Here is a 27,280-nt window from a genome sequence, read left to right on the forward strand (position 1 = left end):
TGTAGAGAAGCGGCCTAAGTCGCATAAAGCCTAACTTGCACAGTGTACTATTCTAGGCCTGTAGCCACACAGTGTGCAGCCATAATACATTATGAAATGTTGCATACAAAATTGTTATTCCTCCAGGATTCATATGGATTTTTAGAGAAACCCTCAGTGTTCTATGTGAGCCATATAATGGGACATTGTCATATGTAACACTAGTTAAAGGGGTACTCCGCCCCTAGCATCTTATCCCCTATCCAAAGGATAGGGGATAAGATGTCAGATCACAGGGGTCCCGCCGCTGGGGCCCCCCGGGATCTTTGCTGCAGCACCCCGCTATCATTACTGCACAGAGGAAACTCACTCAGTTCGTAATGACGGGCGATACAGGGGCCGGAGCATCGTGACGTCACGGCTCCACCCCTTGTGATGTCACGTCCCGCCCCGCCCCCTCAATACAAGTTTATGGGAGGGGGCGTGGCGGCCACCCCGCCCCCTTCCATAGACTTACATTAAGGGGGCGGGCCGTTGCGTCACGAGGGGGCGGAGCCGTGACATCACGATGCTCCGGCCCCTGTATTGCCCGTCATTACGAACAGAGTGAGTTTGCTCTGTGCAGTAATGATAGCGCAGTGCCGCAACGGACATCACAGGGGGCCCCAGCGGCGGGACCCCTGTGATCTGACATCTTATACCCTATCCAAAGGATGCTAGGGGCGGAGTACCCCTTTAAAGGGGTACTCTGGTGGAAAACTTTTTTTTTTCTCTCTTTGTCAACTGGTGCCAGAAAGTTAAACAAATTTGTAAATTACTTCAATTAAAAAAAATCTTAATCCTTCTAGTACTTATTAGCTGCTGAATACTACAGATTAAATTATTTTCTTTTTGGAACACAGTGCTCTCTGCTGACATCTCTGTCCATTTTAAGAACTGTCCAGAGTAGGAGAAAATTCGGCTCTGGACAGTTCCTAAAATGGACAGAGATGTCAGCAGAGAGCACTGTGGTCATGATTCAGCAGAGAGCTCTGTGTTCCAAAAAGAAAAAGAATTTCTTCTGTAGTATTCAGCAGCTAATAAGTAGTGGAAGGATTAAACAATTTTAATAGTCATTTATAAATCTGTCTAACTTTCTGGCACCAGTTGATTAAAAAAATTAAATAAAGAAAGTTTTCCACTGGAGTACCTCTTTAAAACTAAAGAAACATCCATAAAGTAATAACATGCAGTATTGCTCTGTTGCAATTTTACTATGGGTAGACTCGCTGCAATGAATCTCTAAGGCATTTATTGTAATTGAATAGAGTTCCATTTAGAGGTTAAGAGCTAAGAATACTCCTTTACGAGTGGTGCTTGTAATATTACAGTCATTTACAACTACACATTTCTGACTTCATGCTTGCAAAACAAATAAAGAAAAGAGTGAAAAAAAAATGCCTGCTGTGTAATGGTTACATCCAAACCTCCTGTAAGGCAATGTTCACATAGCAGAATTTCCACGGAGATTTAGCAGCAGCAGAGTCCCACTGATTACAATGAGATTCTGCTGCGCTGTACACATAGCAGAATTTCCGTGCCGGAAACATCTGGTGCAGAAATTTAAATTCCGGTGTTTGCAGAAAGAATAGACATGTCTATTCTTTCTGCAGATTCTGCACGGAAATGCATTGCCATCTATGAGACGGCGCATTTACGATCGGTCTTAATGACAGATTTTCTGCAGAATGAATGACTGATTCCCCAGGTCTTTGGGGCAATAAAAAAATAAATATATATTTATCTATATATATTAAAGGGTACCTCTCATCAGAAAAACTTTTGATATATTGTAGATTAAAGGGGTATTCCAGGCAAAAACTTTTTTTTTTATATATCAACTGGCTCCGGAAAGTTAAACAGATTTGTAAATTACTTCTATTAAAAAATCTTAATCCTTCCAATAGTTATTAAATTCTGAAGTTGAGTTGCTGTTTTCTGTCTAACTGCTTTCTGATGACTCACGTCCCGGGAGCTGTCCAGCTCCTATGGGGATATTTTCCCATCATGGAAGGGATATTCTCCCATCAGGCACAGCTCCCGTGACGTGACATCATCATTGAGCAGTTAGACAGAAAACTTCAGAAGCTAATAACTATTGGAAGGATTAAGATTTTTTAATAGAAGTAATTTACAAATCTGTTTAACTTTCCAGAGCCAGTTGATATATATAAAAAAAGTTTTTGCCTGGAATACCCCTTTAATATATTCAGAATAACTTTCCGATAGCGTGTTATTAAAAATGGCAGGGAGCAGTGCTGAGCTTGTCTGTGTCCCGGCTGCAGTCTGTGATTTAGGACTACAGCATGAGTCTGACATCTATAAAAAAAAAAAAAAAATGCTTTGGCCAGGACTGGTAGCGAGACCCCTAGTGGTCTTTTTTTCAAAGTGGAAAATTAAATAGAAAGAAGCATATTTTTTAATAACATGCAATTGGAAAGTTATTCTGCATACATTAAATCTATAATATATCAAAAGTTTTTTTGATGAAAGGTACCCTTTAAAAGAGTTGCAGCACTATTTCACCAGTTGGAATGTATGGTGCCAGCGCCCCAGATGCAATAAAAGTCCATCCGGATAATCCAAAAATAATGGTGTGACACTCCAATTGTAGTAAACAAAATGTTGATTTATTTACTTATGTCACAGTAATGTTTCATTTCCTCTATGGAACACATATACAGTAACCCCCAGACATGTGATGGCCCCGACATATGTTCAAATCGACATACGATGGCCTCTCAGAGGCCATCACATGTCGATGTCAGCATCGACATACAATGCTTTTATATGTCGGGGATATCACATTAACTGCTGTCGGATAGCAGTTTAAGCCTCCCGGACAGGTTCGCTTACCTATCCCTGCTGCTCCGGGTCCATTTCGCAATCCTCCAGCGTCTTCTGCATCTTCTCCGGGGTCCGGGCCTCGCTTTCCGGCGTCGTTATTACGTCACTACGCACGCCGTGCCGGCGCAGCAACGTAATAACGTCACCAGAAAGCGAGGCCCGGACCCCGGAGAAGATGCGGAAGAAGCCGGAGGATCCCGAAGAAGATGCCGGAGCAGCGGGACAGCATCGGGAGCGGTGAGGACCTGGTCCGGAGCGGCGGGGACAGGTGAGTATTAAATGCACTTTTTACATTGCACGAATCCCTCAACATACGATGGATTTGACAAATGATGGGTCATTTGGAACAAATTACCATTGTATGTTGAGGGACTACTATATATATATATATATATATATATATATATATATATATATATATACCCCATCATGTGCTGTAATACCATGATAGAAGTTGTAGTGTCACAATGTCTGGAGAGCCACATGTTGTAAAAATTCATCCTATGTATCTACCCAATAGCCTAAGCCAATGTTTCCCAACCAGGGTGCCTCCAGCTGTTGCAAAACTACAACTCCCAGCCTGCCCGGACAGCCTTTGGCTGTCCGGGCATGCTGGGAGTTGTAGTTTTGCAACAGCTGGAGGCACCTGGGTTGGAAAAAACACTGGCCTAAGCCCTAGCGTAGTCAAGCACAGCAAACCAAGCAAGGATCACAGGCCTACCCCCACAGAAAGAAGAAGACAGTAACCAAGGACAGTCAATGGCCCTTACCGGGAGAGTGAAAAAGGCTGTGTGTTTTGCCTCCTCCTCGTACTTCCCATCGTTTGAGTTTGTGGATTCCATTGCCTTAGATGAGGGATTCCGACCAATGCCCATCGCTGGAGCAGTGCCCACTTCTGTCTAGCCTTGGCTACGCCTGGCTTGAGGGGAGTTCGGGACAATGCAGTCTTCCTGTGTTAAGGAGATGTGTGACCTCAGGGGTCAGAGAAATGACTTGGCCCCCCTGAGCATCCGGACTGACACAACTTGAAGGGACGGTCTTCAGCGATACCTGGATGTGAGATTAAGCACAATGAGAAAATGTTACTTAAACATCAAGACTGAAACAGTGCTGTACTGCTAGAAAGAGTGATGATGGAAGTTTCTATACATGTGTGGATGACGCAAGTGCTGCAGGGAAATGCAGTATGTGGAAAGAGGGTCCTGTAGCATGGCAGAGGGGTTCTATGTCACACAAGGGATAACCTCCAAATACCAAGCTAGACGTCCAAAAGGAAAGTCAGCATTTAGTGACTTAAAGGGGTACTCTTCTGGAAAGCATAATTTTGTAAATCAACTGGTGCCAGAAAGTTAAGCAGATTTGTAAATGATTTGTATTTAAAAATCTTAATCCTTTCAGTACTTATCAGCTGCTATTTGTTGCACAGGAAGTTCTTTCCTTTTTGAATTTCCTTTCTGTCTGATCACAGTGCTCTCTGCTGACACCTCTGTCCATTTTAGGAATTGTCCAGAGCAGACTAGGTTTGCTATGGGGATTTGCTCCTGCTCTGGACAATTCCTGACGTGGACAGAGGTGTCAGCAGAGAGCACTGTGGTCAGACAGAAAGGAAATTCAAAAAGAAAAGAACTTCCTGTGCAACATACAGAAGTTGATAAGTAATGGAAGGATTAAGATTTTTAAATAGAAGTCATTCACAAAACTGTTTAACTTTCTGGCACCAGCTGATTTCCAAAATCTTGACCACTTCGATTTAAAAAAATATATAAAAAATAAATTATATAATAAATATATATATATATATATATATATATATATATATATATATATATATATATATATATAAATATAAATAAATAAATAATGTATTTATTTTTTCAGAGGAGTACCCCTTCAAGCAGCATGGCTACAAGGTTAAAGGGTATCTGTCATCAACATCACCCAAGTAATACTTTAGGCTGCCCCTGCACTTAAATGCAGGCCACACGCTCATATGGTTTATCCAGGAAAAAAAACTTTTTTTTATTATCAACTGGCTCCAGAAAGTTAAACAGATTTGTATATTACTTCTATTAAAAACTCTTAATCCTTGCAATAATTATGAGCTGCTGAAGTGGAGTTGTTCTTTTCTGTCTAAGTGCTCTCTGCTGGCACCTGCCTTTTTAAATCAACTGGTGCCATAAAGTTAAACTGATTTGTAAATTACTTCTATTAAAAAAATCTTAATTATTCCTGTACTTATTAGTGGCTGTATACTACAGAGTATACTACTTTCTTTTTTGAACACTGTGCTCTCTGCTGACATCATGACCACAGTGCTCTCTGCTGACATCTCTGTCCATTTTAGGGACTGTCCAGAGCAGCATATGGGGATTTTCTCCTACTCTGGACAGTTCTTAAAATGGACTGAGGTGTCCGCAGAGAGCACTGTGGTCATGATGTCAGCAGAGAGCTTTGTGTTCCAAAAAGCAAAGAATTTCCTCTGTAGTATTCAGCAGCTAATAAGTACTGGAAGGATTAGGATTTTTTAATAGAAGTTTCAGGCACCAGTTGATAAAAAATAAAAATTTTAAAAATAGGTTTTCCACCGTAATACCCCGTTAAAGACCACTTATCTGGAGAAATAGCCAAGGGAGCATTGAGTCGATCACTATCTTAGGACTGATCCTCCTTCCCCCAACATTAATCTAATGCGTATGCAAAGAAAAATGTGGTTATATCCATCCCCGCCAGAAATCACATACGCTGCTAAAAAGGTTCTGGGTGTTAATGTGTTAAGATCCCTTCCTAGTTGACTTTACCTACTTGAAGTGGAAGGCTATTGATCGGAGTTATTGATTCCTTAGAAATGATTCTCCACCGCTGTCATCCCGACATCATTACTATTTAATAGATTACTGTCACGCTGTCTCCGGTGAGCGCAAAATAAAAAAATAAGAAAAAATCCCTTTATAAATATATAATTTTCTTAAGACTGAGAATAATATATGAGAACAAAAACAGGAGGAAAGATCCTTATATAAAGAGGATGACACAGGTACTAGATGAAGGGTGTTGCCTGAACGCCATAACATCATCATTGCCCAAAAGAATTCCCTTAATCCCACTTTATATCCAAGTAAGAATTAAGGTGTTCATACATGTTGTGGATGAGGTTTTATTGTAATTCTCAATTTATATAATACAATACTTGAAGATACCAGTTATTAACCATGTAAACTCAAGAAGAGACCCACAATCTTTACATGGAAATAATTAAAATTGCAGTAACGCTTACGTAGCAGTTCCTGGAGCCCATGGAGTTAGAGCCAAGGTTCGTCACACACCAGCCTGGAGCTAAGCTTAGGTCAATGGAGTCAGAGCTGACAAGCCTAGAGCGGTGCCAACACCAACACCTACACGATGTCCCAGAAACTCAGCAGGCAGATGTGAACGTGTCTGGTGCCTTCTACTCGAGTAAGTATTCCCCTGTGGGTCTACTAAAGGGTTGGAGTTACTTATAGGGGTACTCAGGAGGAAAACAAAGGTTTCCAAATCAACCGTCTCCAGAAAGTTAAACAGATTTGTAAATGAAATACAAAAAGAAGCACGTACGTACACTCACCGCAAAGCAGAGACAGTCAGGTGTGAAGATTTGGTGACGGGGGGACGGATCTCGGCATCGGCACTGGGGTGTGGCGCTCGGAGGCTACACCGGCAGTTTTGCACGTAAGTGCGTGCTTCTTTCGACCTCAGAGGCCGGAAGAAGCACGCACTTACATGCGAAACTGCCGGCGTAGCCTCCGAGCGCCATACACCGGTGCCAATGCCGAGATCCGTCCCCCCAGTCACCAAATCTTCACACCTGACTGTCTCTGCTTTGCGGTGAGTGCACGTACGTGCTTCTTTTTGTATTTACATTGGATACTTCAAACTGTTGTATGTGCACCCCGCAGGAGACTATGACATAAGTCGTTGAGGACCGTACTACTGGTATAAGGTGATACTGTTCTTAAGAGTGCTCTCCCCAGCTCTGTTGCGTTTTTGGAGATTTGTAAATTACTTCTATGTAAAAATCCTAATAAGCTGCTGAATACTCCAGAGGGAGTTGTGTAGTTCTTTCCAGTCTGACCACAATGCACTGTGGTCAGGCTGGAAAGAACTACACAATTTCCTCTGGAGCATACAGCAGCTGATAAGTACTGGAAGGATTAAGATTTTTAAATAGAAGTCATTTACAAATCTGTATAACTAATCCAAAAAAAGAAATAATATCTCCTATTACCACCTTCTCATGCAAGTGAGATAATTAGATAATGCTATGGGGGCCGCAGTTCAAAGCGGAGGTGTTAAAAGGAAAACTGTCACCAAATACCCCCTGCACTAACCAGAATTACTGGCACGCTGATCAATACGATTCCTACCGTGCCCGGATCCGTCCTGCCGTTCGCGCGTTATCTTCATTATTCTTGATATGCAAATCATCTTCTAACTGGCACGAGCAGGGTTACAGCCTTCATCTGGTACTGTGATGTCACCGCCGCTCGGCCCGCAGCACCGCCCGGCTTATGCATATTCATGCCCTCCCTCTCCTCCCCGCTCTGAATTTGACTCCTCTGCGCATGTGCTGGTTTCCTGTGTACAACTGGAAACGGCCTCAGTGCAGTGGAGTCACATACAGAGAGGGGAGGAGAAGGAGGGCATGAATATGCATAAGCGGCGGTGACGTCACAGATGAAGGCAGTAATCCCGCCCTTGCCAGTTAGAAGATTATTAGCATATCTGGAATAATGAAGGTAACGGGCGAACAGCGGGGCGGATCCTGGCATGGTAGGAATCGTATTGATCATCGTCCCCCACACTACCAGCCAGTATCTCTGGTTAGTGGGCGGGGGGGGGGGGGGGGCTGGGCTGTCCGAGCATGCTAGGAGTCGTAGCTTTGCAACAGCTGGAAGCATCCTGGTTAAGATACACTGTCCTAGAAGTAATATGGAAAGAGAAGAATGGAGGAGATTTATCAAAACCTGTCCTGAGGAAAAGTTGCTGATTTGCCCATAGCGCTTCTTTCATTTTTCACAGGCCTTTTCAAAAATGAGCTGTCACTGTGTGCCGGACCACTGACGGTGACATCGCATTGAGGACGTCACTCGTCATTGCGCAGCAACAGCGCAGGACGCCGCAGGAGCCAGAAGTAGCGCGGACCCCGGGAAATGGTAATTATAAAACCGGGGATGGGGGAGGCAATGGGACAGCGGCGGCGGTCTCTGGCCAGAGGATAGGCAGGGGGAGACAAGCGGCGGTGGTTGGACTCAGGACTCCAGGACAGAAGCGAGCGGCGGTCTCTGGCCCCGCAAAAGCCGCTGCAGTTCATTGATTTAATGCGCCGGCATTATCGGCAAGGTAACTGCCGATTCCGATAACTTAGAAAATCGTGAATATCGGCCGATAATATCGGCCAAACTGATAATCGGTCGATCCCTAGTCCGAACCAAGAACAAGCGAACCATGCTTTTGAGTCCGAGAGAATACGCTTGAAAAATGGCACACACCTAGTCACTAGATGACTACATTCAAAGTAATGGGACCAATGCTTGGCCATGCACTGATATGCCAGAACCACATTTTCAAGTTTTTCTGACGTATCTAAGGGCACGAACATGATCATGACTTAGTTAGATATGTTGTCCTGTACTGGAACCAAGCCTGGTAAAATGTGTTTTTTTTTTCCTCAAAATGCAAGAAGGTATGAGACAGCTCACCAGAACCCCCCCCCCCCCCCCCCCCTTTACAAGGTTGCGAAGCCCCCCCCCCCCCCCCACAAAGAGGAACTGCAGGATAATGGTGGATATCATCAACTGTACCCAAAAGACAACATAACAAACCTTTATTAACCAAAATTATGTATGCCGGATTATATTGTATAACTTCAGTCCATGTTTTGACCAATGTCTCAAAGTCTTACGTAAAAGTTAATTCCCGATTTTACGGACTAAAGTTTATAGGGATTCGGTTTCTTCTTGTGTGCAGTGAGTACAAAGAAGAGAAGAAAGGAATATCAGATGGTAAGAATTTAGAGCCAAACAAGTTATACAAAAAGTTAAGAATAAGAAGCGTCTGTACATAAAAAATTAGGTTATACGGGTGGGTCGGTCTTTATTGGTCTTTTGCCTCAGGGTTGCATCAAGCAAAACATATATAAAAAGGTGCCATTATGTACTTTATTTTAACATCATCTTTTTAGGTTATTAAAGTCATATGATATTTAGTTATCTGAAAATCTACAGGGCTGGCGAGACAGATCCGAGTGTGCAGAGTCCTAACCAACGTGACCTGCCATTCTCCATTACTTTCACAGACTTGGACATTTCTGTAGAAAAAGACCCTGCGGGAGATTTATCCAAACCTGTCCAGAGGAAAAGATACTGAGTTGCCCATAGCAACCAATCCGGTCGCTTCTTTCAGAGGCCTTTTCAAAAATGAAAGAAGCCATCTGATTGGTTGCTAAGGGCAACTCAACAACGCTTCCTCTGGACAGGTTTTGATAAATCTCCCCCAAAGTTTCTATAATATGGTGACCAAAGGAACCTCCCTAAGAGCGTACATCTCTATAGGACATCAATGGCAATTGGGGGTACATTAGAGTTCTATGGGTGCCATATAAGGGCTTGTTCACATTTTTGCAGCATAGATGCACCAGACAAATGTGAAAAAGGAATGCAGAGACACAGGCCCCATTACTATCTAATGGTCCGACCCAAAAACGAGTGAACCGTGCTTTTGAGTCCAAGAGAATACGCTTGAAAAATGGCACACACCTAGTCACTAACTGACTACATTCAAAGTAATGGGACCAATGCTTGTCCATGCACTGATATGCCAGAACCACATTTTCAAGTTTTTCTGACATATCTAAGGGAAAGAAAATGATCAAGCACTTAGTTAGATGTTGTCCTGTACTGGAACCAAGCCTGTAAAAGACAGTTTAACTGTACCCAAAAGACAACATAAACAAACCATTATTAACCAAAATAATGTATGCCGGATAATATTATATAACTTCAGTCCATGTTTTGACCAATGTCTCAAAGTCTTACATAAAAGTTAATTCCCGATTTTACGGACTAAATTTTATTTGGGATTCCGTTTCTTCTTGTGTGCAGTGAGTACAAAGAAGAGGAGAAAGGAATATCAGACGGTAAGAATTTAGAGCCAAACAAGTTATACAAAAAGTTATCGTCCCCCCCCAGAAAGAAGAATAAGAACCGTCTGTACAAAAGAAATTAGGTTATATGGGTGGGTCGGTCTTCATTGGCCTTTTGCCTCAGGGTTGCATCAAGCAAAACATATATAAAAAGGTGCAATTATGTACTTTATTTTAACATCATCATCTTTTTAGGTTATTAAAGTCCTATGATATTTAGTTATCTGAAAATTTACAAGGCTGGCGGGACAGATCAGAGTGTGCGGAATCTAAGGGCACGAACATGATCAAGCACTTAGTTAGATGTCTGGTACTGGATGTGTTTTTTTCCCCCTCAAAATGCAAAAAGGTCTGAGACAGGCCGGACTCCCTGCAATCAGACATCTCATCCCCAAAGATGTCTAGAGGCGGAGTACCTCTTTAAGCCTAAAAGAGGCTTAAAGGGAGAACAAGCCGCTCAGAGCACCCACTGAACTCAACTTGCAGTGCCACAAGCCAGCAGAGACATCAGGTCCTCACATAAGGTGAACATATTTAACAACAATATAATTGGTTATATTATACAGTATCATTGACAATTAAAGGGCAACCATGATTGGAATGCTAATCTGATTGACTAAGGAAGGCTGTGTAGTCAAAGGGGTACTCTGCCCCAAGACATCTTATCCCCTGTCCAAAAGATAGAGGTTAAGATGTCTGATCGCGGGGGACCCACTGCTGGGGACCCCCTGCGATCTCCCTGCTGCACCCAGCATTCGTTTAGAGTGTCGGGTGCAGCGCTGGAGGCTCGTGACGTCACGCCACCTCCCATAGACTTGCATTGAGGGGGCGTGGCCGTGACGTCACGATACCCCGCCCTGCATCACCAGTCATCCGGCATGGAGAAAAGTTTGTTCCGCGCACCGGATGTCTGGGGTGCCATTTCCTTTGGAAAGGGGATAAGATGTCTAGTGGTGGAGTACCCCTTTAAGAATTTTGGGAGCTACGGCTTATACCCATCCCGTGGGAAGTTGAGGATGGGAGAAATTGTCCCATAGAATTATTATGTATTAACTATACGCTAAGGAATAACATTCGGCCTCTGTCATCTCTCCCACAAAAGTGAACTGCACTACAGTCCTGCTGATATTAGGGGGAGGGGTGTATTTCCTACAGTGTATGAATAGTGGGAACCAAATATACGCTCACTCAATAAACATAGCTACTGGAAGTTACTGACAAGTACTAACAAGAAGCATCATTTTCCATGATCTCTCTGTGGGTTTATTTAGAGTTCTCCCGATTCCTCCCACACTCTAAAAACACATAAAGCTGGAGGCCAGGATCCAGGAGCTGACGGGGGCTGCGGTGGAGTTCTAGGAACTTCTCATTAAAGAAAATAAACTGAATACAAAACATCGCGAAGCCCCATAATTATAGAGATTAGATATGAAATGTATAGAACCTCATGGCATCAGTTTTAGTCAACAACACTTTTTCAGTGAAGTTATGATGACTAAATGTACACTGCTCAAAATATAAAGGGAACACTAAGATAACACATCCTAAATCAGCATGAACTAATCGTATAAAATACTTTTGTCCTTACATAGTTGAATGTGCTGACAACCAAATCACACAAAAATTATCAATGGAAATCAAATTTATCAATCCATAGGGGTCTGGATATGGAGTCACACTCAAAATCAAAGAGGAAAACCACACTACAGGCTGATCCAACTTTATATAATGTCCTTAAAAACAAGTCACAATGAGGCTCAGTAGTGTATGTGGCCTCCATGTGCCCGTATGACCTCCCTACAACACCTGGACATGCTCCTGATGAGGTGGTGGATGGTCTCCTGAGGGATGTCCTCCCAGACCTGGACTAAAGCATCCGCCAACTCCTGGACAGTCTTTGGTGCAATGTGGCATTGGTGTATGGAGCGAGACATGATGTCCCAGATGTGCTCAATCAGATTCAGGTCTGGGGAACTGGCGGGCCAGTCCATAGCATCCAATGCCTTCCTCTTGCAGGAACTGCTGACACACTCCAGCCACATGAGGTCTAGCATTGTCTTGCATTAGGAGGAACCCAGGGCCAACCACACCAGCATATGGTCACACAAGGGGTCTGAGGATCTCATCTCGGTACATAATGGCAGTCAGGCTACCGCTGGCAAGCACATGTAGGGCTGTGTGGCCCCCAAAGAAATGCCACCCACACCATTACTGACCCACCACCAAACCGGTCATGCTGGAGGATGTTGCAGGCAGCAGAACATTCTCCACGGTGTCTCCAGACTCTGTCACATCTGTCACATGTTCTCAATGTGAACCTGCTTTCATCTGTGAAGAGCACAGGGTGCCAGCGGTTAATATGCCAATCTTGGTGTTCTCAGGCAAATGCCAAACGTCCTGTTTGTGGACGTCGGGCCCTCATACCACCCTCATGGAGTCTGTTTCTGACTGTTTGAGTGGACACATGCACATTTGTGGCCTGCTGGAGGTCATTTTGAAGGGCTCTGGCAGTGCTCCTCCTTGCACAAAGGCGGAGTTAGCGGTCCTGCTGCTGGGTTGTTGCCCTCCTACGGCCTCCTCCATGCCTATACACTATGCTGACAGACACAGCAAACCTTCTTGCCACAGCTCACATTGATGTGCCATCCTGGATGAGCTGCACTACCTGAGCCACTTCTAGACTCCGCCTCATGCTACCACTAGAGTGAAATCCCCGCCAGCATTCAAAAGTGACCAAAACATCAGCCAAGAAGCATAGGAACTGAGAAGTGGTCTGTGGTCACCACCTGCAGAACCACTCCTTACTGGGGGTGTCTTGATAATTGCCTATAATTTCCACCTGTTGTCTGTAGTCAATTGTTTAAAACTAGACTAAAATGTTAGGAAGAGAAGATTTGGGAAAAGATCCCATCAGAACTAACCTCATTGTCTGTATTCAATATTGAAGCTTTAAAACCATAAGTAATAACAGGTTAATAGCTATTTACTTCAGGGGTATAGACTCCATTTGCTTTACTTAAAAAGAGTACCTGTCGCTGGGTAAAACTTTTGACATGTTCTAGCGACATGTCAAAATTTTTGCTGTGTCTGAGTGTTCAGAACCTCACCGATCAGGAGAGCGAGTCAGGAGAAGCCTGCGCTACTGTGCAATCCTCCCCCTGCTATGTGTCATGTTATCGAGACACACTCCATAGACTTACATTGCTACTTTGTCTCGCTATGACACGAAAGCCTTTCTCCAGAATTTGCAATACACTATAAAGGGGTACTTCGCCCCTAGATATCTTATTCCTCATTCAAGGATAGGGGATAAGATGTCGGATCGCGGGGGTCCCGCCAGCAGCAGGACCCCCGCAATCAGACATCTTATCCCCTATCCTTGGATAGGGGAAAATATGTCTAGGGGAAGAGTACTTCTTTAAGGGCAGAGTCACAGGAAGGGCATCCGCCGCATATTTCCCACTACAGATCCACCAATGGCAGTTACAAAAGTGAGTTCTCTGCTGCGGCTGAATAGCTCTGTGTGTCCACTCATACCCTGTTTCCCCGAAAATAAGACATACCCAGGAAATAAGCTACAGCTGAATTTCTATACTCCGAAAATAAGACAGTGGTAGGTGTGGCAAAGCGGAGCGGTAAAGAAGACGGGCAGCCCTTCTCATCTGCCCCATCGTGACAGCTGCTATCTCGGAGGTGACAGGAGAGGTGCCCTCAGCCCCATCAACAAGGTCGGCTCCCCGTCAGGTCCCGGTCCTTCTGTTCGTGCTGCCAGCCGCGGCATAGAGGGAGGCAGAGAGTGAAAGTAAAAGTAAAGTGAGTGAGGAACAGAAAGTTCTGCTTTGTGGGTCCTCAGGGGGAAGAATAAAGCTGTGGCTGCCATTGTACTTGGCACTGTGGGTCTCTCTCACCCAGCCCCAACCAGCACCAGTCTATGGGTCTCTGTATTGTTTTACCATACTTAAGAAAAATAAGACATCCCCTGAAAATAAGCCATAGTGTGTCTTCTTGAGGAAAAATAAATATAGGACAAAGTCTTATTTTCAGGGAAACACGGGTAGCAGTGGATTTTTGCTGCACATCTGCTACGAGCAGGCACTGTCCACAGCGGACACACAGAGCTACCCAGACTCAGCAGGGAGCGCGCTCTTGCTACGGTCATCTGTGCATCCACAGCGCAAAATCCTTAGCAGATGTGCTCTTTGTGACCCTGCCATAATAAAACCTGTTTGTTTTTAAACTAAAAAAGACTTTACTGATTAAAACAGCAAATCAAATGACTGAAATCTGGTTTAAATGCCAAAAGACCATGGGAGAGAATAAGGGTCTATTCACACGTACAGTATTCTGCGCAGGATTTCAAGCTATGTTCAGTTTACATTGAAAACTGCAGCAGAAAATCCTGCAAATCAAATCTGCACAGAATACTGCACGTGTGAATAGACCATAAAGGGGTTATCCAGGAAAAAACTTTTTTATATATATATATATATATATATATATATATATATATATATATATATATATATATATATAAACTGGCTCCAGAAAGTTAAACAGATTTGTAAATGATATCCAAGTAGAGGAAAGATGCACTCACCCCGTGTTTGTAGAAAAGACTTCTTTTATTATGCGGTGCGGAACAAAGCAAGACCCCGGCAGCTTGTGTAGGGATAAGGTGCAGGACGCTGCAGATGTCTAAGGTGTGACAGCCGTTTCACCCGCGCATGCGCGGGTGAAATGGCTGTCACACCTTAGACGTCTGCATGCGCAGGTGAAACGGCTGTCACATCTTAGACGTCTGCAGCGTCCTGCACCTTATCCCTACACAAGCTGCCGGGGTCTTGCTTCGTTCTGCACCGCATAATAAAATAAGTCTTTTCTACAAACACGGGGTGAGTGCATCTTTCCTCTACTTGGATATGATGTTGTACCGCACTATATGCACTTCAGGATAGCACCCCCCGTATGCACGTGTATACTGTGATTGAGGTCCACTTATACCGGCTACCGTTCCTGACTGACCTGTTTGCCGCTGGTGCTCAGCATTGCTGTTTCTACTTGTACTCAATGAGATTTGTAAATTAGTTCTCTTAAAAAATCTTAATCATTCCAGTAGTTATCAGCTGCTGAAGTAGAGTTGTTCTTTTCTGTCTGACCACAGTGCTCTCTGCTGACACCTCTGTCCGTCTCTGGAACTGTCCAGAGCAGGAGCAAATCCTCATTGCAAACCTCTAATGCTTCGGACAGTTCCTGAGACAAGCAGAGGTGTCAGCAGAGAGCACTGTTGTCAGAAAGAAAATATACACTCCTTCAGCAGCTGATAACTACTGAAAGGATTAATATTTTTTTTTATTTTTTTTTAATAGAAGTAATTTACAAATCTGTTTAACTTTCCAGAGCCAGTTGTCATTAAAAAAACAGTTCTTTCCTGGAATACCCCTTTAATGAACGCCTGTGTGGAGAAAAGGTTGACTAACTGCCCATTAGATGACTTCTTTTATTGTTTAGAGGCCTTTTTAAAAATTAAAGGAGCAATCTGATTGGTTGCCATGGGTAACTTATCTGCACCAGTTTTGATAAATCGTCCCCTAGGACTAAAACGATATCAAAATTTGCTGTCAAAATTATCACGGCATGGCACATGGTTTTATTTGCTGCCAGCACCACACTGACACGGTAAATATTTACCTGGATATCTTCCTCTTCCTTCACCACGTTATACATGTCAATCTACAAGATGAAATATTATAGAAAAACTGGGGAAACAGAAAATGGGAGAAAGAGGTGGAGTCTATTATTAAGCCCCACCCCTCATCCATACCCCTGTTATAGATGACTGGGACCGGATATCTATACAGAAGTTTACGTAATGTCTTTCCAGCTATCTTATCTAGGTTTAGTATCCCGGGAACAAGGAGCGATGTGAGTGTACAGGGCGGCAGGAGTTACATTTGCAAGGCTTTGTTTTTAGAACCAGCAGCGCTGTCTGTCTACACTGGGTTTAGTGTATGGAACGGACCATGTGCTACTCTGTTTGGGGCTCAATAACACTAAACTCAGACTTTTTACCCAAAATGACGTAGACAGAATGACACTACAAAAAAAGCAAACCAAAAAATTAAAGCAGCATATAGGCTAAAGTGTGTTTATGTTATAGCTATAAACACATTACACACAGTACTGTACAAGTATGCTAACAATGCTTCCCTTAGGCTTCTTGTGTTATGAATAGGAAACCAGAACTACAGTGAAGACTGCCCCTTAAAAGGGAAAGTAAATTCACATGTACATAATCCGCTGCAGATTATATAGATGTGAATTTACCCTTAGCGCCGATTCCCAAGGGTGGATTTCCTGCAGATATTCTGCAGTGTATTTGCTTCAGAAAATCAGCTGTGGATTTTACTACAGTTGACTTTGCGGAAAATCCTTGAATCTGCCAATATTATGAATTTTCTACTGAACCTTGAAGTCAATACAAAGATACAAAGTTATCAGCTCAGCAGCTAGGAGGAGAGTTGAGGGCACACTGATATCCAAAAGTGCTAAAACGTCAAATCCCCCCCCCCCCCCCCAAAAAAAAAAAAAAAAAGCAGTCCTGCGTTCTCACGATGTGGATAAAACATTATCTTTTATTCAGTCCCTAACAAAATAGTTCATTATTAATTATAAACAAGAACCATAGTCAGCTTAACGTGTTTCGTGGTTGCCCACTTGCCCAGTGGTTTCCTATAAAGGACTCTTAAGGCTCTGTTCACATGGCGGAATGTCCGGCCGGAAAATTTCCAGGTGGACATTCCACAGGCGCCCACACAACAAGCCGGTGCTAAGAGTATATCGAGTTTCTCCATCTCCATATACAGAAATTTTGCCATATGCCCAATGCGACAGAATCCCATTGAAAACAATGGGACTCTGCTACAACGCCATTTCCAAGCAAATTCTGCTGTATGAACATAACCTTAAAGGGCAAGTGCCATGCCGATAAGTATAGAAAAACGTATCCCCTATGTACGGGGTAAAGGATAACTTTTCGATTGTGGGGAGTCCGGGCGCTGTGGCCCCCCGCGATAGTCTGTACGGAGCCCCGTCTCTTCCACAGAGTGGGGCGTCACGACCCCTGCGCCCCCTCCATATATCTCTATGGGAGAGCCGTTAGGCTATCTTCGGCTCTCCCATAGAGATTTGTGGAGGAGGCGTGGCGGCCCCCACTTCAGATGGGGGTCATGACGTGCTACTCTGTGGGAGAGCCGGGGCTCTGCATACAGACGATCGCGGGGGGACCACAGTGTTCGGACCCCCCACCGCGCCCTAAAACTTATCCCCTGTCTTGCGGATAAGTTTTTCTGTACTCATGGGCATGGGACTTGTCCTTAAAGGTGTATTCACAAACACAGGACCTGCTGAGGATCTGAAGATGTCAAATCCACAGTTGCTCATCCGCATCCTTATGTCATTTTGACAGTTTTGTAAAATCTGCAACTGCAGATCCGGTGTGTGTGAATACACCCTTAAGCATCTTTCAACCTGTCACCAAGACATGTCAGAAGATAAAAGGTGGACAGTCCCTTGAAGCATTACTAGCTACTAGGTGACAGGTTTATTTACCTATTAACCATTTACATCCAACCGTGCTATAGGCAAATATGTTCATATGGAAGATTCATGAAACCCTCATTACTTAAATGGGTTATCCAGGAAAAAAACTTTTTTATATATATCAACTGGCTCCAGAAAGTTAAACAGATTTGTAAATTACTTCTATTAAAAAATCTTAATCCTTTCAGTACTTATGAGCTTCTGAAGTTAAGGTTGTTCTTTTCTGTCTAAGTGCTCTCTGATGACACGTGTCTCGGGAAACGCCCAGTTTAGAAAAGTTTTGCTATGGGGATTTGCTTCTAAACTGGGCGTTTTATTGAGACACGTGTCATCAGAGAGCACTTAGACAGAAAATAACTCAACTTCAGAAGCTCATAAGTACTGAAAGGTTTAAGATTTTTTAATAGAAGTAATTTACAAATCTGTTTAACTTTCTGGAGCCAGTTGATATATAAAAAAAAAGTTTTTTCTTGGATAACCCCTTTAATGGAAACCTGTCAGTGGGAACTGAACCACAAACATGCTGCTGTAGTGTCTGGAAGTCCCTTTGTAGACATGTCCCTGTTTAAATCATCTATATTCTAGGTCTCTAAAGTGTGGACCTCCAGCTGTTGCAAAACTACAACTCCCAGCATGCCCGGACAGCCAACGGCTGTCCGGGCATGCTGGGAGTTGAAGTTTTGTAACAGCTGGAGGTCCACACTTTAGAGAACACTGATCTATATTGCTAGGAAGGAGAAGAAAAAGGTGTAAACCCATTGTGTACCAAGCAGTGCTGCAGTGGTGACTGGTGACAGTGTCCTTGCATGCCCACTCTATAGAGTTAGTGCTGACTTTGCATGCCAAGAAGGACAGAGTGGGCATGCTAAGAGCAAGGACAGCAAGACTAGTCACCACTGCAGCACCAGTCACCAAGCGCATGAATGGCAACAATTATACCCAGAAGTAGAGATGAGCAAACTTACAGTAAATTCGTTTCGTCACGAACTTCTCGGCTCGGCAGTTGATGACTTATCCTGCATAAATGAGTTCAGCTTTCAGGTGCTCCGATGGGCTGGAAAAGGTGGATACAGTCCTAGGAGACTCTTTCCTAGATCTTTATCCACCTTTTCCAGCCCACTGGAGCACTTGAAAGCTGAACTAATTTATGCAGGATAAGGTATCAACTGCTGAGCCGAGAAGTCCGTGACGAATCGAATTTACTGTAAGTTCGCTCATCTCTACCCACAAGTCAAGTCCTGGGAAAAAAGTGTGGGAACTCACCCAGGATTTTCATTCAAGGATTGGTGCTGCATGACTCCTGCTAATGGGAACAGTGTTCCTGCTGTAGGAAAAGTGCAGGAACTCCATTCTATTACAATTCCTGCAGGACTTGAGCCCTGGTTATACCCCTTTAAGAGTCAGACTGGTTGCTATGGACACATTACATGACTACGGTATAGAATAGGAAGCAGGCAGTGTTTCCATAGGAATAAGACTATTGTGCAAGACGCCGTTTGTCAGTTGACTTGAGGACTAGTACATTGCTTACCGCCGAGATGGGGAGAAATACCATGGTAAGGATTATTCCTTAAAAAGTGAAGGTGAAGAAAGTAACACTGAGATTAGTCATGCACATTTGTATTTGCCTTTTTGTGGGCTTTTTAGGGGTTGCTCGGACTTGATATACCTGAATAACTAGAGAAACACAATAGGCTGGCAAAGGGTTAAACAGGCAAATCTCATCAGAGAGGTGGGAGGTGCAGTGAGAGAATGTCTGAACCTTGACTGATCCACAGATTAACACTTGAGATCATCTTAAATTCCTTGTGGAGCATAACAGACCTTGTCTGTGAAGGTGCACGAGACAGCCCCTCCACCAGAGGAAATACCCCCCCCCCCCCCCCCATACCGCCCCTTCATCTAGCTACCCACCAATTCTATCCCCTCCATAAAGCTCCCCACCCATACAGCCCCCTCCATACATAGTTTCCCACCCACAAAGCCCATTTCATCAAGCCCCCTCCACCCTGCCTCCCTCCTAGCTCATCCATATACAGTAGCCCCAGTCTCACACAGCCCTCTCCATCCAGACCCCCACTAATATAGTCCCCTCCATACAGCTCCCCACTCATACAGACCCCTCCCTGTCCCGCTCCCCACCCACACAGACCCCTCCCTGTCCCGCTCCCCACCCACACAGACCCCTCCCTGTCCCGCTCCCCACCCACACAGACCCCTCCCTGTCCCGCTCCCCACCCACACAGACCCCTCCCTGTCCCGCTCCCCACCCACACAGACCCCTCCCTGTCCCGCTCCCCACCCACACAGACCCCTCCCTGTCCAGCTCCCCACCCACACAGACCCCTCCCTGTCCAGCTCCCCACCCATACAGACCCCTCCTTGTCCCGCTCCCCACCCATACAGACCCCTCCCTGTCCAGCTCCCCACCCATACAGACCCCTCCTTGAAGGTCACCTCTCATACAGCCCTTTCCATTCAGCCCCTCCATTCACCCCCCACACCCATACAGCCCTCTTCATCCAGCTCCCCACTCATACAGCTCCCTTTACCCTGCCCTACCCATACAGCCCACACTCACAAAGCCCCCTTCATACCGTTTCCCATCCATACAACACCCCACCCATAAAGCCCCTTTTATCCAGCCCCCTCAATTCAGCTACGCTCCCATATAGCCTCCTCCAAACAGTTCCCCACCCATACAGCCCCCTTCATGCAGTTTCCCACCCATAAAGCCCCCTCCATCCTGCCTCCCACCCATAAAGCCCCCTCCATCCTGCCTCCCACCCATACAGCTCCCTCCATCCTGCCCCAGTCTTACACAGCCCTCTCCACCCAGCCCCCCCACCCATCCAGCCCCCTCCATCCAGTTCCCCACCCCCCACCCATCCAGCCCCCTCCATACAGTTCCCCACCCCCCACCCATCCAGCCCCCTCCATACAGTTCCCCACCCATCCAGCCCCCTCCATACAGTTCCCCACCCCCCACCCATCCAGCCCCAGTCTTCTCCATCCTGCTCCCCACTAATAAAGCCCTTTTCAGCTCCAGGAGATGGCAATATCCTGTCTTTTGTGGAATGGTACAGGAGAAAAGACATATAGTGACTCATCACCAGGATGAATCAGTATCCTAAAAATGGACATATCCTATTTTACAAGTGCGATGACAGCTTGAGTTAACCCCGTTGTCGCCATCACAAGCATTCAGAAAACCTGCAAAGTGAACACCTTCCAGGATCCTATCTACTACTGCCAAGTTATTTTAATAGATGATCTAGGCAAATCATTGGCAAGAACTTAATAATAATGCAGGTGTAGGCTGCCTGGGCATGCTGGGAGTTGTAGTATTGCAATAGCTGCAAAGTTACAGGCTGGAGAATACTGCTTTAGAATAACTACCTTTATTCCAGCAAATAAATGATGCTGTCACCTATGTGGACTGTTCTTACAATTGAAGATCATAAGTAATCCGCTTGTTCCAGATGTCTCTCCCTGGCTCCTGAATGCTGTTCTCCTGCCCAATCGTATAGAGTCTCATAGGCTCGCAATTTTAAGGTCTGTAAATGTAGCTTGAAACATCATCCAAAACTTCCAGGTCTTCTACTGCCAGATTAAACATTTCCCTGCCAGAGGAAGCTGGAGAAGGCGCTCCGCACATGGCGAAGCATGAAATGTCACTGCCGGTTACATATGGTGGTATGTAAATATAACAAACCGAGCATAGCGCCTGCTGCAAATCTGACGTGTATGGGTATGGATTAAATTCGGGAAAACTACCAAAATCAGAATAGATTGTTTTATCAGCTGTGCGATCTAAACAGGATAGGCCGCCGGTCTCTGATCAGTAGGCGTCCGACATCTAGCGCCCTCTACCACTCAGCCGATTGCCAGAGCCATGGAGATCATATACACAGAACAGAGCAGGAAGCAGACAGCGCCATACAGTGTGTAGTGGTCATGCAGGGTTACTGCAGCTCAGCACCTATTGAAGTGAGCTGCAGTAACCCAGAAGGGCCACTATATGTTGTGTGGAGCTGTCTGCTTCCGATGAAGTGATAAAATCCAGATCTTTGGTAAAACACTGGACCGTGTCACTACTGGATCGGCTGTCCCACAAAGGTTTTGGCTACTGCGCAGGCGCAAGCACACACCCCTGTGCCTGTGTAGGGCCATGAATGTGCAGGACCTGGCAGTAACAAGGAAGGTTTGCAAGGCTCCGCGCCCCATTCTCTTTGCATGTGTCTCGAGGTACCGCTGTCAAGCGCTTTTGCCAAGGTTTTGGATTTTACCACATCACCGTCACTGTATATAAGGGTGCCCTCCTTGCAAACAGCTGATTGGTGGGGGTGCCAGGTGTCAGCCCACAACAATTACATATTGATGGTCTACCGTGAGGACAGGCCATCAGTACATAAGTTCTCAGAAGACCCATTTAAGAAGACTGCCTCACCAAAAGTGTGAGAGTGTCAAACATTGCAACAGAAAGGCCATTACACTCCTTATGGGCAATGCCAACGTGTTTGCTTCGAAGTAATGGACGTGGATCAGGGACTCTCAAAACTCAATTGAGCTCCAAAGAGAAGGAACTTAAAAGAAGTTGTAGATTTGTGGTGTTTTAAAGGGTTTGCGACTTTTTGTATGACATTCGCACTAGTTGTACCACTTCAAAGGAAAAACTGAAATTAAAAGTGTACCTGTCATAGTGCAAAAAAAAGTGATATGTTACTCAGGACCCAATCCTGATCATGTGCATATCATTTTTATGTGTCTCGGACCTATATATCCAGAGATATAAGCATTTATCTGCTGGTGAGTTACTTTTTCATTGTGCAGGCTGGAGGGGGCGTGTCAGTCTGTCTCCCTCACAGGAGCAAGCCTGTGCAGTCAGCCAATCAGTACTCTCAGCAGTGGGGTCCTCCTGGGTCTCCTGCCATAGCATTTCATTTAAATGTCGATGGATAATTCGCGCTGACACAGATGCTCCCTGAGCCTGCAGGACAGCTTGAATATGTTTGGAACTTGTTTGGGGCTGCTTATCCACCATCCGAACTATCCTCTGACACCTTTCATCAATTTTTCTCTTCCCTCCACACTCAGAGAGATTAGCTACTGTGCCATGGGTTGCAAACTTCCTGATAATGTTGAGCACTGTGGCAAATGACAATGGCAAATCTAGATCTCTGGAGATTGACTTGTAACCTTGAGATTGTTGATATTTTCCAACAATTTTGGTTCTCAATTCCTCAGACAGTTCTCTTCTCCTCTTTCTGTTGTCCATGGTTAGTGTGGCAGACACAGACACCCAATGCAAAGACTATGTGAACTTCTCTCCTTTTTATCTACTTTCAGGTGTGATTTTTTATATTGCCCACACCTGTTACTTGCCCCAGGTGAGTTTAAAGGAGCATCACATGCTTGAAACAATCTTATTTTTCCACAATTTTGAAAAGGTGCCAACTATTTTGTCCAGCCCATTTTTGGAGTTTGGTGTGACATTATGTCCAATTTGCTTTTTTTTTCTCCCTTTGTTTAGTTTCAATACACACAAAGGGAATAAACATGTGTATATCAAAACATGTATTACTGCAATCCTTTTGTGTGAGAAATACTTTCAGGGGTGCCAACATTTACGGCCATGACTGTACATTTTATAATCCTCACAGTTTACTGCCCCAATCATGATAAGCCACCCTCTGCCTTTATTTTTATTGTTTTAGTTTTCTACCTTGATATTTCTCTGTATTTTCTGCTCAGCCTCAGGTTCACAGACTGGGAAGGGGCATTACCCAGCAGGTGTGACATCATCTGAAGCCATACAGGGGAGAAGTTCAGTGTGAGATGAGCTATGATTGGATAAGGCTGCACACACACCTCTCAGCACTGCAGACTGCATTTCCTGTGTTTGGACTTCTGACAGGCCAGTAGGAATCCAAGGTCTGTGCAAAAGATTGGGGGAAATGTGCTCTAGACAAGTAGGGAGACACCTAGTGGCAGCTTTTTAAACACACATAAAACATAGAAAACTTCATTTTTGTATTTTTAAAACAAAGTACATGAGCAAGGACCATACTGTGTGGTAATACCCCTTGATGGATACTGAGAAATGATTCACTCCCTGGTTAGGTCACCACTATTTCTATCCTTATCCCATCTAATGCCTGAAAAATTCTGCATTTCACACCCAATGCAATAACAGGAGCATTGCACACATTCTTACATTTAAAGAGACAATGAAGTCTTATGTTAAGGAGTTACGCAGTTGAATACAATCCATTGTTGCCTGGTGTCAGCCACTTTAAAGGGGTACTCCGGTGAAAGCCTTTTTTCTTTTAAATCAACTGGTGCCAGAAAGTTAAACATATTTGTAAATTACTTCTGTTAAAAAATCTTAATCCTTCCAGTACTTATTAGATGCTGAATGCTACAGAGGAAATTCCTTTCTTTTTGGAACACTGATGACATCACGAGCACAGTGCTCTCTGCTGACATCTCTGTCCATTTTAGCAACCGTGCATAGCAGATGTATGCTAAGGGCAGCATGGTGGCTCAGTGGTTAGCACTGCTGCCTTGCAGTGCTGGGGCCTTGGGTTCAAATCCCCACTAAGGATAACAATAAATAAAGTTATTATTATTATTATAATGACATCAACAAAAAGCACTGTGCTCGTGATGTCATCAGAGAGAATTCCAAAAAGAAAAGAATTTCCTCTGTAGTATTCAGCAGAGTACAGGAAGGATTAGGATTTTTTAATAGAAGTAATTTACAAATCTGTTTAACTTTCTGGCACCAGTTGATTTGAAAGAAAAAAGGTTTTCACCGGAGTACCCCTTTAAGGAGAATAGCGACAGGAAATTCATAAAAGTATTTGCCCCCTTGGTGTCATCTCCCTAGTACATATTTACATTTATTGCCTATTTTCATTATTTTCCATACCAAGAGAACCACAAATCACAGCACAATGTAACTGTATGGGGCTCACAGCGGAAAATATAGCAAAATCTGCATGTTACATATCTGAACAAACCCTTATATACACAATATTATCAGCTTTGAAAAGACTGCAGACCTGCGGTTTTGACATACTAGCTTATCTTTCATCATTCCTGTCCTTTATAGGAAATACTTGCATTTCCTCCAAAAATCATAATTTTGGAGCACAGTTTCTACTCTGCATTGTGCTGTCCCTCTGTTATGCCTCCTGGAAATGTGTGAATAATCACATAGCTACTGATAGAGGCTCCAGATAGTAGTGTAATTCAGTGTCTCACAATCAGGGGGCCTCCAGCTGTTGCAAAACTATAACTCCCAGCATGCCCAGACAGCCTGTGTAACTCTTACTCCATGTAGATAGTTACTTGCCATCAATGATAAACAGCGGTCAGGCGCTATGTCTGCGGCTTCCGCAAGTCCCGCAGCCTCTATAAGTGAAGTCCCTGTCCCACCCTCCACTCATTAATAATGATCCTGTACAGCAACCGGCATAAGCATAAAAAAGAAAAAAAGAAAATAAATTGCTGCTGTTTGGTCACATCACATGCTAGCAACTTTTAATATGGCCATTGTACATCATTTTTCCAGTAGAATCAGCTAACCCCCTTTTTTGGCATTTTGTTGGGTATTTCCGATTAATCGATGAAATAATCGACAACTCATCGTTAGCTGCAGCCCTAATACACATGTGAGGATATATATATTTCACAGACACAAATATATATCTATAGCTGAGTACCCGACGTTGCCCGGTTTTTCCTACCTTCTACTTGTGGGGGAGGAAAATCAACAAAGGAGGAAGCTGTTGTCCTCATACCCTGTCCTTAAATCCCGTCCCCATATCCCGTCCCCAGGTTGGGCTGAGTTGTGGTGTGGGTCTTTGTAGCATAGGGCATGTGGAGGGTATGTCTTGCCAGTGACTGACACATTCACCAGGAGATGCAGAGCGCAGCTTGTGGAGTAAGGCACCAAAAGTCCTATATACTTGCAGGGGACTTGAAACAAAAATCCCATCCTTCACATATGGGAGTAGTCTAGGGGTTAATTTAACGATCATATTTTTATTTGACATATAAGTAACATGTGACCAAGTATTATCGAAATATCTCCAGCCGTACGGAAGTTATGTGGGAACATACATTTCCCATTGATTTGCATGGGACTTTAAACAAAAACCCGACCCTCACAAATGGGGGTAGTTAAGGGTTAAATTAACTATCCTATATTTTAAGTGGACATATAAGTAACATGTGACCAAGTATTATCAAAATATCTCCAGCCGTTTGGAAGTTATGCAGTAACATGTATTTCCCATTGACTTGTATGGGACTTTAAACAAAAACCCCGACCCTGGCAAATGGGGGTGAGTAAGGGTTAAATCACCTATCCTATGTTTGTTGTTGACATATAAGTAACATGTGTGCCAAGTTTCATGTTAATATCTTTAGCCGTTTGGAAGTGATGCTGGAACATACACACATACATACATACACACATACATACACATATACACATACATACACACACACACACACATACACACATACACATACACACATACATACACACAGTGAGTTATATACGGTACATGTATATAACAAAAAAAAGAAATCTATACAAAAGGGACGTATACAAGTGATCCTAGGATTACATAAAATGAATGCAAATGATAATGATATAGCAAAAAGAATAAGAAACTGTATAGACTGTAAAATCTACACTAAGACTCCTATTGGATGATATTAGACACAGCCGCAATGGGCAGTTCTTGTCAAATCACATTAAAAAGAAAAAAAATAAATAGTAAAAAAAAAGTGGGAAAATAAAATAAAAACATAATAAATAAATAAACTAAAAGTAAAACTAAAAATTGTAGACATCTGCAATACATCATGTGACAGTCCCTTAGGCAGAATTTACCGGCACGCGGCTATAAAAAGAAAGTACACGAGATGTGATTTTATGTAACTCAGATCAGGCTTTCTTATATACCCATAGGTAAGTTTGTATGCCAGTGTTTCCCAACCAGGGTGCCTCCAGCTATTGAAAAACCACAACTCTCAGCATGTCCGGACAGCCATTGGCTGTATAGAGCAGTGTTTCCCAACCAGGGTGCCTCCAGCTGTTGCAAAACTACAACTCTCAGCATGTCCGGACCACCTTTGGCTGTATAGAGCAGTGTTTCCCAACCAGGGCGCCTCCAGCTGTTGCCAAACTACAACTCCCAGCATGTCCGGACAGCCATTGGCTGTATAGAGCAGTGTTTCCCAACCAGGGTGCCTCCAGCTATTGCAAAACCACAACTCCCAGCATGCCCGGACCGCCTTTGGCTCTATAGAGCAGTGTTTCCCAACCAGGGTGCCTCCAGCTATTGCAAAACCACAACTCCCAGCATGCCCGGACCGCCTTTGGCTGTATAGAGCAGTGTTTCCCAACCAGGGTGCCTCCAGCTGTTGCAAAACCGCAACTCCCAGCATGTCCGGACAGCCATTGGCTGTATAGAGCAGTGTTTCCCAACCAGGGTGCCTCCAGCTGTTGCAAAATCGCAACTCCCAGCGTGTCCGGACAGCCATTGGCTGTATAGAGCAGTGTTTCCCAACCAGGGTGCCTCCAGCTATTGCAAAACCACAACTCCCAGCATGCCCGGA

At 44.1% G+C, this 27,280-nt stretch overlaps 1 protein-coding gene across 2 annotated transcripts in view; it reads right to left on the minus strand.

Annotated features, from left to right (window-relative positions):
• Nucleotides 1-27,280, minus strand: part of SLC23A2 (solute carrier family 23 member 2) — a 138,958-nt gene that overhangs the window by 95,267 nt on the left and 16,411 nt on the right. For both annotated transcript variants that reach the window (XM_056571392.1, XM_056571393.1), the window contains exon 2: nt 3,636-3,915. In XM_056571392.1, coding sequence (XP_056427367.1) covers nt 3,636-3,740 — 105 coding nt within the window. In that variant the 5' untranslated portion in view covers nt 3,741-3,915. The remainder of the gene's footprint in view (nt 1-3,635; nt 3,916-27,280) is intronic.

Source organism: Hyla sarda, chromosome 4 (assembly GCF_029499605.1).
Source record: "Hyla sarda isolate aHylSar1 chromosome 4, aHylSar1.hap1, whole genome shotgun sequence".
In the NCBI taxonomy this organism is placed as follows: Eukaryota; Metazoa; Chordata; class Amphibia; order Anura; family Hylidae; genus Hyla; species Hyla sarda.